Genomic DNA, 12,753 nt, shown 5'->3' with positions numbered 1-12,753 from the left:
AAGAAAAAATGGATTCACGGTTTCGTGAACAGATCTGAGAACATCAGTGCAACTAGGGTTAGGAATGAAAGCAAGAGAAGAAGAATAGCTAGCAAAAAGACCGGCCAGAGAAAGAAATTTGGCTGAAAATTAATCGAATCTTGGCCGGAGTATGGTTTAGGTATGACCGGAGAAGATGGAATAAGGATTTAGGGCTTATTGGTTTTTCTCTTTCTCTCTCTCTACAATTTTCCTCTTCTCAGATCTGAGATTTGAGATCTCAGATTGAGATTTCTCTACGAGGAAATGAGATCTAGGGCTTGGGATCGGGAGGTGGAGATGGAGTTGGCCGACGGGAGGGTTGACCGGAGATGGAGGTTGCCGGTGGATCCGATCGGAGAAAGAGAAGAAGAGGGTTTGCAGAAACGGTATTGATGAAGATGGAAGAAGAGGAGGATGATAGAATGATGATGGGAAAATGGAGGAGCGGGGAAGATGACCGGAGCTAGCCGGAGGTAGCCGGAGAAGGCCAGAAAATGATGCCGATCCCTCTCTCTCTCTCTCTCTCTCTCTCTCTCTCTCTCTCTGCTTTCTCCCTCTCTGCGAGAATCAGATTTTTCGAGACGATGAACCCTCCTCTTTTTTTTCTTTGATTTTTCTTTTATATCAAATGAAGGTTGATAACGGCACCCCCCATTGATGAGCGCACAATTATTGATGAGCGCACGAATCGGCCGCGATCTGGACGGGATTATGCACCCCTCTTTTCATGAGAAATAATATAATTGCACTCCCTTTTCCCCCATGGACAACCCCCTTTCAGATGAATCACCCTCCTTATGCATGGATACCCTCTCTCTCGGCTCGTCTTATTTGACAAATTGGCTCGGAATTCAATGAAATTTTACGGGGACCTATGGGGGACCCTAACCTAGCTTAGGGTGCAATCTGGGATCCTAGCTTGGTGATTGGATGGGGTTTTCGGAAAATCAACATGAACCCGGGTCTGGTCAAAATGGGGTGTCTACAGCGTGCTGACCTCCGGGTCTATGCCGGGCATGTCAACGGGAGCCCATGCGAAGACGTCTGCATTGTCTTGAAGAAATTGGGTGAGGTTGTGCCGGGTGCTGCTGCCTAGAGAGGAGCCGATCTGAACGACTTTCTCATTATCACCTTTGCACTAAGGGATGGAAATGAGGTCTTCGGCGGGCTGAGTCCCCTGGGCTTCGTCCCTCAAGTCGAGTAGCTCAATCGGCAGCGATTCCACCGCATTTTTGCCCCGAGTGCTATGGCATAGCACTCCCTGATCTGTGGTTGGTCCCCCCTGACTTCTCCCACGCCGTTTGACGTTATGAACTTCATTTTCTGGTGATACGCTGAAGTAACGGCGCGGATTAAGTTCTGGCCGGGTCGTCCCAAGATAGCGTTATAGACCAAAGTGGCCCTCACTACCAGGAAGTTGACCATCGCAAAGGCTTGACAGGACGGCTCTCCGACGAGGACTGGGAGTTCAATCTGTCCCTCTACTTTCACGACCTCCCCTGAGAAACCGAACAGATCGGAGTTTGCCGGCCTCAAACGGTCGTCACCTATCATCATTTTCTGGAAAGCATGATAGTACAGGATATCTGCCGAACTTCCGTTGTCAACAAGGATTTTCTCCACCTCCCAGTTCGCGACGAGCATAGTTAGGACCAGGGCGTCGTCGTGCAGCAATATCAAGTTGTCGAGATCCGCATATGAAAAGGAGATCTCATTCTCCATCTTCATCTTTTTGCTGCATGTGTGCACGGCGTTGACTCGGCGTGCGTATGCTTTTCGAGCCGCGGATGATGTGCCCCCAGCGGCTGGTCCGCCCATAATCGTGCTGATGACCCCCTTTGGCTGGGACCGTTAAGCCTCTGGTTGCGGACTGGATGGCGGGGGAGATTGATCCCGTGCAGGGGGCAGCTGTGACCGTTAAGGGCTCCGGCCCTGGGGACTCTTCTCCCTGCGGTCTCTTCTGTGGCCGTCACTCATGACATATTTTTTTCAAGTATCCCCGGCCAATCAGCAGCTCGATTTCTTCCTTGAGCTGCCAGCACTCTTCTGTGTCGTGACCGTGGTCCCTGTATAACCGACAGTACTTCGACTTGTCTCTCTTATTTTCCTTGGAGATCATTCTGGTCGGCCACATTACGAACTCCTCTCCTCTGATTGCGGCCAGTATGTGTCTCCGGGAGGTGTTGAGAGGGGTAAAGTTCTCTTCCCTCCTCAGGGGGGACCTCTCTCTTCTGGTGGCCTTATCCTCCCTACGCTGCTTGGTAGGGTTCTTGTCTTCAAAGGTTCTCCTCCGATTTAAGTCCAGGGCCGCTAGTGTCTCTTCAACTGCTATATATTCCTCTACTCCGGCCATCAGATCTGCCAGTGACCGTGGATTTTGGAGAGCCACTGAGCGGCGGAAATCGTTGGATCTAGAGCCTGCGAGGAGCGCGTTCATGGAGGCTGAGGGATCCAAATTCGGCACTTAGAGTGCCTCCCTGTTGAAACGGCTAACGAACACCTTCAGAGGTTCGTTGTCCTCCTGCCGCAAGGCCATCAAGGATGTTGTTGTTTTCCTTGGCCTACGGCTGCTCATGAAATGGCGGACCAGATCGTCTCCAAAGTCTTCAAAGTTGCTGATGGAGTTCGGTTTGATACTTGAGTACAAGTCCCGGGCCGCACCAGTCAGTGTGGTCGGGAACGCTCTGCAGAGGAAGCCATCGAATCCGCCGTGGAGGAGTATCATCGTTCTGAACGTTTCCAAATGGTCCACAGGGTCAGTGGTCCCGTCATATTGCGGGATGGTTGGCATTTTAAACCCCGTAAGCACCGGGGCGTTCATAACATCGTCGGTGAACGACGTTCTGCTTGAGAACGCCCGCACAGCAGGCCGGCTCTGATCTTTTGCCAGCTCTTCTATACGGTGGTCCATTTCTTCTATCCTTCGTAGCATCGGATCAGCTCTACGATCTGGTCGGTCCAACGACCTGTTTCTCTCCACTGACGGGTTCGCCGCAGAGCCGGATTGACTTTCCAAACTCCTTCGATGAGGCTAGGATTTTTCTTGCGGTGCGTGGTCTTCATGGGCTAGGTGCTTTTGCGCAGACAGGGACCGTGACCTCCGGCGGTGGTGAGGCTCTGTATGGGCATGCCTGGCTCTGGAGTGTTGAACTTGTCTCGTCGAGTGGTGGGTCCGGTCTTCACCGTGGCGCGCTGACTCTCCCCTGTGGGCATTCGACATTTCCTGTAGAAGTCATGGAGCTTCTGGAGGATGTTGGGAAGGCGCTTGGATTAGTTGTTGGTATTGACCGACGAGAGCCGTCATCTATTGAAAGAGAGCTTGAACTTGATCCGGAGTGGGTGTGGGATTAAGGTGTTCCGAACGAGCTGGGCTCTGTTCTGCTGTAGCAGAAGTAGCCACTACCTGTGAGGCGATTCGCTCGCTCCGAGTCCTGCGAGGTAGCACGGCTCGAGTAGTCTGTGCAGTTGGTACCCGTGCACTCTTCCGCCCTGCCATTTTGTATAGGGGATTCGAACAGCTTTTAATTCGTGGTCCCACGGATGGCGCCAATCTGTTAGGCCTAAAATCGGTAACAGATACGGCAGTGACATAAGAGCTGAGCTGACGGGCCCGAGGAGCCGAAGTGAAGGAGCTGAGCCCTGCACAGGAGCACACGAGGTCAGAAGACCAACCCGGAGTCGTTACTCCGGACAGGCCCTTCGACACTCAAGTCAGTATGAGCAGGAGTAGAGAGCGAGTTTGTAAGGGTTTTTAGTTTTAGAAGTTATTACCCTCAGATCTGAACCCTGAAAGGTCTTTTATAGAGGGAAACCTGGGGTGGTTGGATTACCTACCTCAGGACAGGTGTCGGCCTTTTACGGGTTTAAGGTTACCTACTTTTAGGTAATTACCAAACTACTCCTAGGCCGACACTGGATTTGCAGTGGGCCATCCTGGGGCCACATGTCGACAGCTGATTGGCTGCTGTTTTTTATACCCCATCAGAACTTTCCCTCGCTGCTCCTCAACCCAGCTGCAGCCAAACCTCCCACCCTTCCCCTCTCTCTCTCTCTCAACATGAGCATGAGGATGTTTGATGTATTTTGTATCCAAAACTCAAATCCGAATCCAAAAGCTTGAGGTATCGAAACGTGGCCTAGAGGTTTTTCTCCCAAGTAAGAAAATGAGTTAATGTATCACGAGATTTTATATGGTGTAACCATTTATAGTCTCATATTTTTCAGAAAGGACTGTACGAACCACACTATAAGATGATCCAAACCATACATGTGATGGAACTCAACGTAAATAAGTTGTTCCCAAAAAATCATTTCCTTTGGATGATCTTAGCCCTCCGATCTGTAGAGGTTTCCTTAATATGTAGTTCCTCTATAGATCGGAGGGTTTGAATTATCCTATAGAAATGATTTTTTTTTAGCAGAACATATATAATTTGTGGCCCATCACATGGACGGTTTGGATCATCCTATAGTGTAGTCGGTACAGTACCTTTTGAAAATACGGGACTATAAGTGCCTACACCGTATAATTCCTCATATATCACTTCCCATCTGATACTATATTCGTGGTCGGTCCCACGTAGGCCTCACTTGGACCTTTTCTTTCTCCTACGTATCCACGTCTGACATGACAAATGACATGGCCGGAGATGATGACCCGGCTTTTTTAGGGCTCTTCTATAAATAGAGATGGACCGGAGACGAACCGGGAGCCCGGTCTACTCTCGTCAAAGGAGTGACGGTTCGACTAGCACCGGTTCATCATCTCCGGCCAAGTCTCCGGCCCCACCACCACTCCCGATCGGCTTCCACGACCGGTTTTTCAACTATAAAGAGGATTCAGAATGTTGCGGCAAAGGCCGCGGCACAGAGGCTTGCGCAGGTCATGGCATCTCAAAGTCTCAAACTGCTGGAGATGATGAAGATGAGGATGATTATCTGACTGGATTCCGGTCCAATGTTCCTCTGACTTACTTGAATAGTAGTGGTGGTGGTGGGAATGGTATTCCGGCGATCTCGTCTGTTAGGCAGATTAGATCTCCGTCTCCTGCGGTAATTTAACTGATTTGATGTGATTTTGTTGAATTGTGTTAATTTGAGACTGTTTTTGTATGGATTTATTTGAAAATGGTAGGGATCTGATTTGGATTTGATGATTAGTTGAATAGAACTCTAGTGGGGATGTCTTAGTCTTGAAATTTGATGACTTTGAAGTTTTTAAAGTTAAAAAAAAAATCTGATATGGATTTGGTGTTGTTGGGTAGAAGTTTAGTGGATTGAGACTGATTTTTTCGCTGCTGTTGACAGTGGGGTTTCTAGATTTTTCTGAAAAGCATATCTAGAAGAGGTGTAGGAAATGCAGCCCCTATTTTGATCTTTACACTCCTTTGCCCGTAGGAAAATATTCCCAATCCAAAAGTTGTTAATAACACATCCACTTTCAAAAATTCCCATACCAATTCTTTTGTAAGGCTTGTCAATCAAAAGGATAAGCACAGATCTCCTTCCAAGATTCACACACGTATGCACACACGTCATAGTTCCTCCAACAACATTAAACTCCACTACCTACCTCATCCACCACTTAATCCAACCGGAACTGGATTAAGTGGTGATCGGTGAAGAAGGGAACTGGGTCGAAGGATTAATGGAGCCTTTGGAAAATGGCACCCAAATTTCTTGGAAGAAACAGTAGATATACAGAGTACCAACTTACGTCAAAGACCTCAACATTAAGGCGCCTTAGGTCCTTATCATTACGGTAAGGAGATCTCAATCAATTCCTCAAAAAATCAAATCATCAAATAACTGTTTACATGGCGGCATTGGGGGAAATTGTAGAAGAGTTGATGGATTCATATGACCTGCTGGACAAAGAATGGAGAGACGACGATAAAAGTAGATTCTTACAACTCATGATCCGCGACGGATGTTTCTTGCTGGAAATCTTGAGCAAAAACTGTGGCTCGGAATACGGCGACTATGAGTACAAAGACCCCAGTTTCAGCAGCCATGGATTGCTTAAATACTATGATGTTATGATGGCAGACATGTTGATGATCGAAAACCAAGTGCCTCTTATGGTTCTTACAACATTAGTTGCTACTGAAACGGAGGCCACAGCAGATCATCAGGTGAGACCTGGTGCACACAACGGCTACTTTCTCTTTAATTCTTTTCCCTTCGGCTTCTAACAGCATTTCAATTTTGAGTTAGACGTTTGAACACTTTGAATGGATACTTCAACAAACTATTTGTTCTCTTGTGAGAGAACGGTTTCTACACACTTGTAGACAAGCTATCTACACACTTGCTTAAAATACAGTGGAGGGCATATTGTTTGGGTGATCCAAACTATTCATTTGATTGGCCCTCACATAGATAGGGTCTCCATAAAAAATCAGCTCTATAGGATCATCCCAACCCTACGATTTGTGGAGGTAAAATGGACGTGTATAAACCTTCACAAATCTGTCCATTTTTTGCCTCCACAGTTCGAAGGGTTAGGATGATCCTATGTAGCTGATTTTTTGTGGACACTCTACCTATGTGAGGGCCAATCAAATGAATGGTTTGGATCACCCAAACAATGTGGGCCTCCAGTGTATTTTAAGCTAGAGTGTAGATAACTTATCTACATAGAAACCGTTTTCTCTTGTCTATAAGATTAACTTGAAATAACCTTACCTGCAAACAAGAACAGATTCTAATGATAACTAAAGATGTCCTTGGTGTATAGAAACGAATCCTTCTGACCTTTCTATTTGAAGTTGCCATAAAAGACCTAAAAGCGGCAAAGTGAGTATTGTCAAGGTTTTGAATCCCAAACTTTAAAAATGTGCTCACATATGCTGCTTTGTTCAACACACTTTACGGTTATCTAATCGTATCTTAAGTGTACTTACGAGTGTCCTGAACGATTATCTAAAATGTTCATCAACTGCATTTACAAATTCCTCTGCATTCCCGGGTCAGAAAAAACATCCCAGATTGCAGTCAAAATAGAGCTCTAGACCGATATGATTAGAACACTCCCACTCCCCATAAGCATCCTTCATAATTTCATTGGGCTTGTCCTTCAGTAGTGTACAGTCTAGATCTATGTAGCCTAGAACCATATCAATCCATTCTATCACTTGCTAAGGTTTTGACCTACTAATGTCCTTAATACAATCAGGTATCATAATGATACTTAGGGTTCTATGCTATAGATTTAAACTTCCCAACAAGCTCATTACTTTTGACACCTATTATCCACATCCGAAGTTTAATAGCAAATATCACGTCATTTTATCGAACTTCCACCGATTGGTTAGATTTCCCAAGGATCACTCAAAACATCAAATGTGATCTTGGCGTGACACCCGATGTGTCATCATGGCCCTTCCGTTGGGCTGAGCTAGCACACACGATAGGCTCTTACCCATGAGACAAGCCAGAGATGAACAACTTAGCACTAGGGATTCCATCAGTGCTGGGAAGAAAAGAATCCCAAGCCGGCCATCAATTTCCTACTTCCTCACACCATCCAATCATGCTAGACAACAATTCTCTGTTGGACTAATTGTTTCCATGAATGAGTGGGCGCCAGTTCTTTTTGATCTTGCACAACAAATTGATACACACCTGTATCACCATCAAACAATCCATTGTGACATAAAAGAGAGATTCATTACATTCCATAATCATCCATACATATGAGATTGGATAAGGTATATTGCACAAGTAGCACACCATCCATTCACATTTTGAGAGGTCAAAAACTTGAAATTTTGCAACCACATGACCTAAAATTGCATAGGGAAAAGAAACTTTTGTTGGGCCGATCAGAGCTCTTATACAATTTTAAAGTTGCAAATTCCCAGCAAACATACATTTTCTTCAATTTGAGCCTCACACATCAGTAAGAATTCTCTTGGCATCACTTGTTTCATGATTCCAAGAACTTATACACAAGCAAAATATTTCAAGGCAATCCACCATAAATCCATTCATATACATACACAATCCACATAGGGTGCTAAAAAAGAAGCAAGGAATGCACACCACAAACATACTTTATGTAATAAAGCATTCTAGTATATATGGCCAACCACAAATCTGCCTCAAGAACCCAACAGCGGTAACCCAAAACATCTAAAACCATTAGAAGAGGGGGCCCATGCACTTTTAAAGAGAACCTTTCAAAAACTAGAGGCACACGTCTCCTTGGGGCATCACAAATACGTAGAGGGACAAGAGAGGGTCTTGAAACCGATTCGAACCGGCTGAGAGATGGCCAAACTGGCCCCAGAACCATCACAAGACATAGGGAGCCAGTTCGGACAAAATCGGCCTGTAGAACAGGTCGTCTCCAGTTCGGTGCTCCAGAAAACCCGACTGCCCGCTCATGGTCTGCCCTCCTTAGCGACACGCTCGTTATGGTGATGCTGACCTCCTCTCCTTTTGTTCTTATGCAGATCCTTAATCGAGCCGGGCATCCGGGTCCAACCTAGATTTTTCGGTCAAAGTCCCGGCCCGCCAGACTAGTGTCCAAACTAGTTGGATCAGTTTATTTATAGAAAACCGCCACCACTTAAAGGATAGGTTCCCTGTTACGAACCCGAATCGGTTCGGTTCGTAACGATTGTGATCTTCTTAGAGGGAGGATCGGCCTCTTGATCCACTTCGAGGGAAGGATCAATCCTCCTTTGTGCAGAAACACAATTTCTAGAATAATTTCTTCATTGATGAAATAAAAGATTACAATTTATTTATTTCTCACAATTCTAAGTAACTTTCCTACATAATAAGAATCGTACCAAAAAATAAAATATTAACTTGCTATTCCAAGAGTAGCCAATATTCTAATCAAATCCCCATCTCCTACTAAATATAGATAACTACTAAAACTATTGCCAAGAATCACATTAATATCAAAAGCTCATTTAGATATTGCTAAATCCTAAGTGGGACCCATCTAGGTACGTATCATTCCACCACCCTTGAAATCAACCTCGTCCTCAAGGTTGAAGATTAAGCACTGGTTGGTGAAAAATGAGATCTTGCGTCCCTTTCTTCTTCCCTTCATCTCGTAATTAGTCGTCGTTTCGCATGTTGTCATCAAGGGCCAGGACAACTTCATCTTCAAATGAATATCATCATGTCGTTCATCAAAGCTCTTTTGCCACGCTTTTTTGAAATAATTGCGATTTGGATGCATGAATGGTCTTGGATGAGAATCTTCTCGATGGCATTGGACATAGCAGATTTTTTGGAGACGAACTCGTCGAACTCGACGACACTGAAAATAGGCTACGACTTTCTTTTGTGGCTTCTTCTCTTCTATATGATCTCTTTCGCGCTTCTTCTTGTCTCCTCTTTTTCTGTTTCGTCGTTTCCTTTTTATTGTGCAAGGCTTTTCGACGGTGCTCTCTCTCAAATCTTCCATGAGACATGGAGGTTCTTTTGACTTCACACCAAACGATAATGCTATCTCATTGAACTTGGCCTTCATAGAAGATAGATGCCTTAGGATCTCTCTTATATTCTCATCCCACTGATCCATTGCTCTTTCGATTTGCTTCGACATGATAACGGATCGTGTCGCTCTGATACCAATTGTTACGAACCCGAATCGGTTCGTAACAATTATGATCATCTTAGAGGGAAGATCGGCCTCTTGATCCACTTCGAGGGAAGGATCAATCCTCCTTTGTGCAGAAACACAATTTCTAGAATAATTTCTTCATTGATGAAATAAAAGATTACAATTTACTTATATCTCATAATTCTAAGTAACTTTCCTACATAATAAGAATCCTACCCAAATCTACTTCCTAATTAAATAATAACTTCCTATTCTAAGAGTAGCCAATATTCTAATCAAATCTCATCTCCTACTAAATATAGATAACTACTAAAACTATTGCCAAGAATCACATTAATATCAAAAGCTAATTTGGATATTGCTAAATCCTAAGTGGGACCCATCTAGGTATGTATCATTCTCACTTTTCCAGCCATCGGATCGACCTCAAATGTCATGTGGTGGTCCATCGGTCGGAGGTGAACACAACGACACAGACCGCTCACCAGAAACCTTCTCTAGTCGCCGACAACAAGGGTTTTCCGGCGACTTGCCATACTCTCCATTTTTCAAAGAAAGACGATTTTCTCCGGATTTGAATGCCTCCAACTAGAAGCTCTGATACCAAATGTTAAACCAGCATTACCTGGATCGATCCCTTGGAAATTCAGCATTCAAATCAAAGAAAACTCATCTTTTACTTCAAGAGAGAGTTAGACCTTGTTCCATTGCCGCTTTCCAATTTCTTCAATCTGATGAAGAACCTTTGCTCTTTCTTGAGCTTGAAGACAACCCAGAAATGCCCCTTGTTCTTCTCTTCCATTCACTCTCTTTGATAAATTGGAGATCGTTTCCTTTGACGTGAAATCTCTCTCTCTCTCTCTCTCTCTCTCTCTCTCTCTCTCTCTCTCTCTCTCTCTCTCTCTCTCAAGCAAAACATGAAAGAGTAGGAAAGAGGGACCAATGGCCAGAGATGAAAGCTCCCATATTAAGCTTTCCATTCTCACCCATTTTCGTTTGGTATATATGTTGGAGCAAACTTTAGCAACATGCTAAAGCAAAACGTTAAGCCCATGAATCTTCCAAAACCATGTCCAAAACAAGAATTTCCTGATGCAAGGCCTCCTAGGGTAAGAAAGTTCTAACACATCTAAGATTAGTAACTTTTATCATTAGCAACAGTCACATTTTGATTCACAAAAATAAGGAAGAAATCTTGGGTGACTGGGTTGTTTATCACTAGCCAATCAAATGAGTCCAACTACTAGGGGTGCAAGTTTGGCCCTGTGAGCTCGTACCCGCCCTGGCCTGCCCTGAGCCCGAACAGGATCTGAGCTGGATTTTCCAACCCTGAGGGCGGGCTTGGGTTCACTTTTGCAGGCTCGAGCCAGGGTCGAATCGGGCTCAGGGTTGATACCAAGGGCCAACCCAACCTGGCCCAGCCCGACCCTGTTTACACTATATATTAAGTTGAAAAAATACGAATGATGTTTTTATACAATATAGCAAAATATATTCAGATTTGGGACAGTTGATGGAATTTTAAAAAAATATCTGAGTCTCATCCGATTAAATAAGTGTTGGTGTCTATGTCTTACATGGGAAACTCAAATCGACCCACACTATTTGTCACACTTCTGCCCATTTAGTCATATCTAAAGGATTTGTGACATTGTCTAGCTGGGGGTGCAACTCGGGTGTGTTTTTTTAGAATTCAGGGTCAATCAGGGCGGGCCTGGGCTGGGCTGAGCCCGGCATGGCAGGCTTGGGTTGAGGTTTCTTAGGCCCTGACTCAGAGTCAGGGTGGGCCTGGGCTAAGATAATGAGATCCAGGATTGGGCTTGGGTTTTGAAAAACCCGGCCCAGCCCGACCTGTTGCATCCCTAAGTCCAAGTCTCCACCCTGATCTACATATGAACAATCAATAGCTTAGAGAAATAAAAAAAGATGCCTTACTATCACCCTTCACAAACATGGTAATCATTTAAGCAAGATTTAATTTTTTTTTTCTTACATTTTTTGTGATGATGATATTATAACAGTAAAAAATGTGTTCAGTTGTTACTCATATTCTAACTTCAAAATGCAGGCTAATGCGTACATAAATGATCTAGTGTTCTACTTCATTTGACAGAGCAATTTTTTATTTCAAGTAGACCGAGGAATGGAATTGGGCTCCTACAAAGGTCTGCACCTGTTGGACTTAACTTGGAAGTTGGTGATTGGACAACCACATGGAAATGTTTCAGATTATTTGGATTTGAAACCTGTTCAAATTTTGTCTGCTAGCCATCTTTACGAAAAGGCCCAAGTTCAGTTGATGAAGAGTGAAACCAACAACCTCAACGATGGAATTAGATTTGATAATGGTGTCCTCAGAGTCCCCATATTCCGAATCCACTTTCCTACTTTTCCCACTGAATCAGTGCTCCTCAATCTTGTGGCCTTTGAGCATCTTCATGCGGGCGCAAGCCAACAAGTGAGTTCCTATATCGACTTCATGAGTGCCCTCGTCAATTCGGCCAAGGATTCATCAATGATCAGAAATATAAATGCAATGCAAACCATATGGAATGATGAGGCAGTCCCCAAATTCTTTCAAAAGATAAGAAATGACATGGGATTCAACCCTTGCTATAGTTATAAACTGCATGATATGGCTCTGACGTTGAATGAGTATTGCATCAAGAGATCGAAGTGGAGGAGACAACTTCACGAGTGGGGTTCTACCCTCAAGGAGAATTACTTAAAAAATCCTTGGACTTTCATTGCTCTCATTGCAGCAACTTTGCTTTTGGTCTGCACCATTATCCAAACCATCACTGGATTACTATCTTTGAAGTATAATAACCGATATTGAAGTTAGCACGATGTTTTAGTCACCTTCATGCATACTTTTGAAGCTCGATTAACCCCCTTTTTCTGTCAAATCATCTTTGCTGAATTATGGGCTTGTTCATGAACTTCGGTTGTATCACTCCTATTACAAGACATGTTAGATATGTTGTATGTAGTAAAATTGTTCTCTAAAATCAATTTGAGAGTGGTTATCATCAAATCCAGATACAAGAAGGAGATGAAAGGAAAACTACATTAAAAAACAAGAAACTTTATAAGTTGATGGTTATGCCATTTGGTTTGCCTGATGCACCAGTTACTTGAAT

The 12,753-nt window shown here is 44.2% G+C and overlaps 1 protein-coding gene across 1 annotated transcript; it reads left to right on the top strand.

The window, feature by feature from the left end:
* The first annotated feature begins 5,837 nt into the window (after positions 1-5,837).
* On the top strand, positions 5,838-12,449 carry LOC143861609 (UPF0481 protein At3g47200-like). The gene is made up of 2 exons (XM_077372507.1): positions 5,838-6,155; positions 11,724-12,449. Exons 1-2 carry the CDS (start codon positions 5,838-5,840, stop codon positions 12,447-12,449), a joined length of 1,044 nt encoding a protein of 347 aa, XP_077228622.1.
* Positions 12,450-12,753: the final 304 nt, after the last annotated feature.

The sequence above is a fragment of the Tasmannia lanceolata genome, unplaced genomic scaffold (genome assembly GCF_043159265.1).
Source record: "Tasmannia lanceolata isolate RefF3 unplaced genomic scaffold, GAP_Taslan_0.1 ptg000037l, whole genome shotgun sequence".
NCBI lineage: Eukaryota > Viridiplantae > Streptophyta > Magnoliopsida > Canellales > Winteraceae > Tasmannia > Tasmannia lanceolata.
This window is presented reverse-complemented; position numbering and strand designations above follow the sequence as displayed.

Bases quoted from the DNA above. Each gene is read 5' to 3' on its own strand.
- LOC143861609 (XM_077372507.1), top strand. From the start codon at position 5,838: ATGGCGGCATTGGGGGAAATTGTAGAAGAGTTGATGGATTCATATGAC. The intron at 6,156-11,723 runs GTGAGACCTGGT...TTCATTTGACAG, and splicing joins AGGCCACAGCAGATCATCAG to AGCAATTTTTTATTTCAAGT.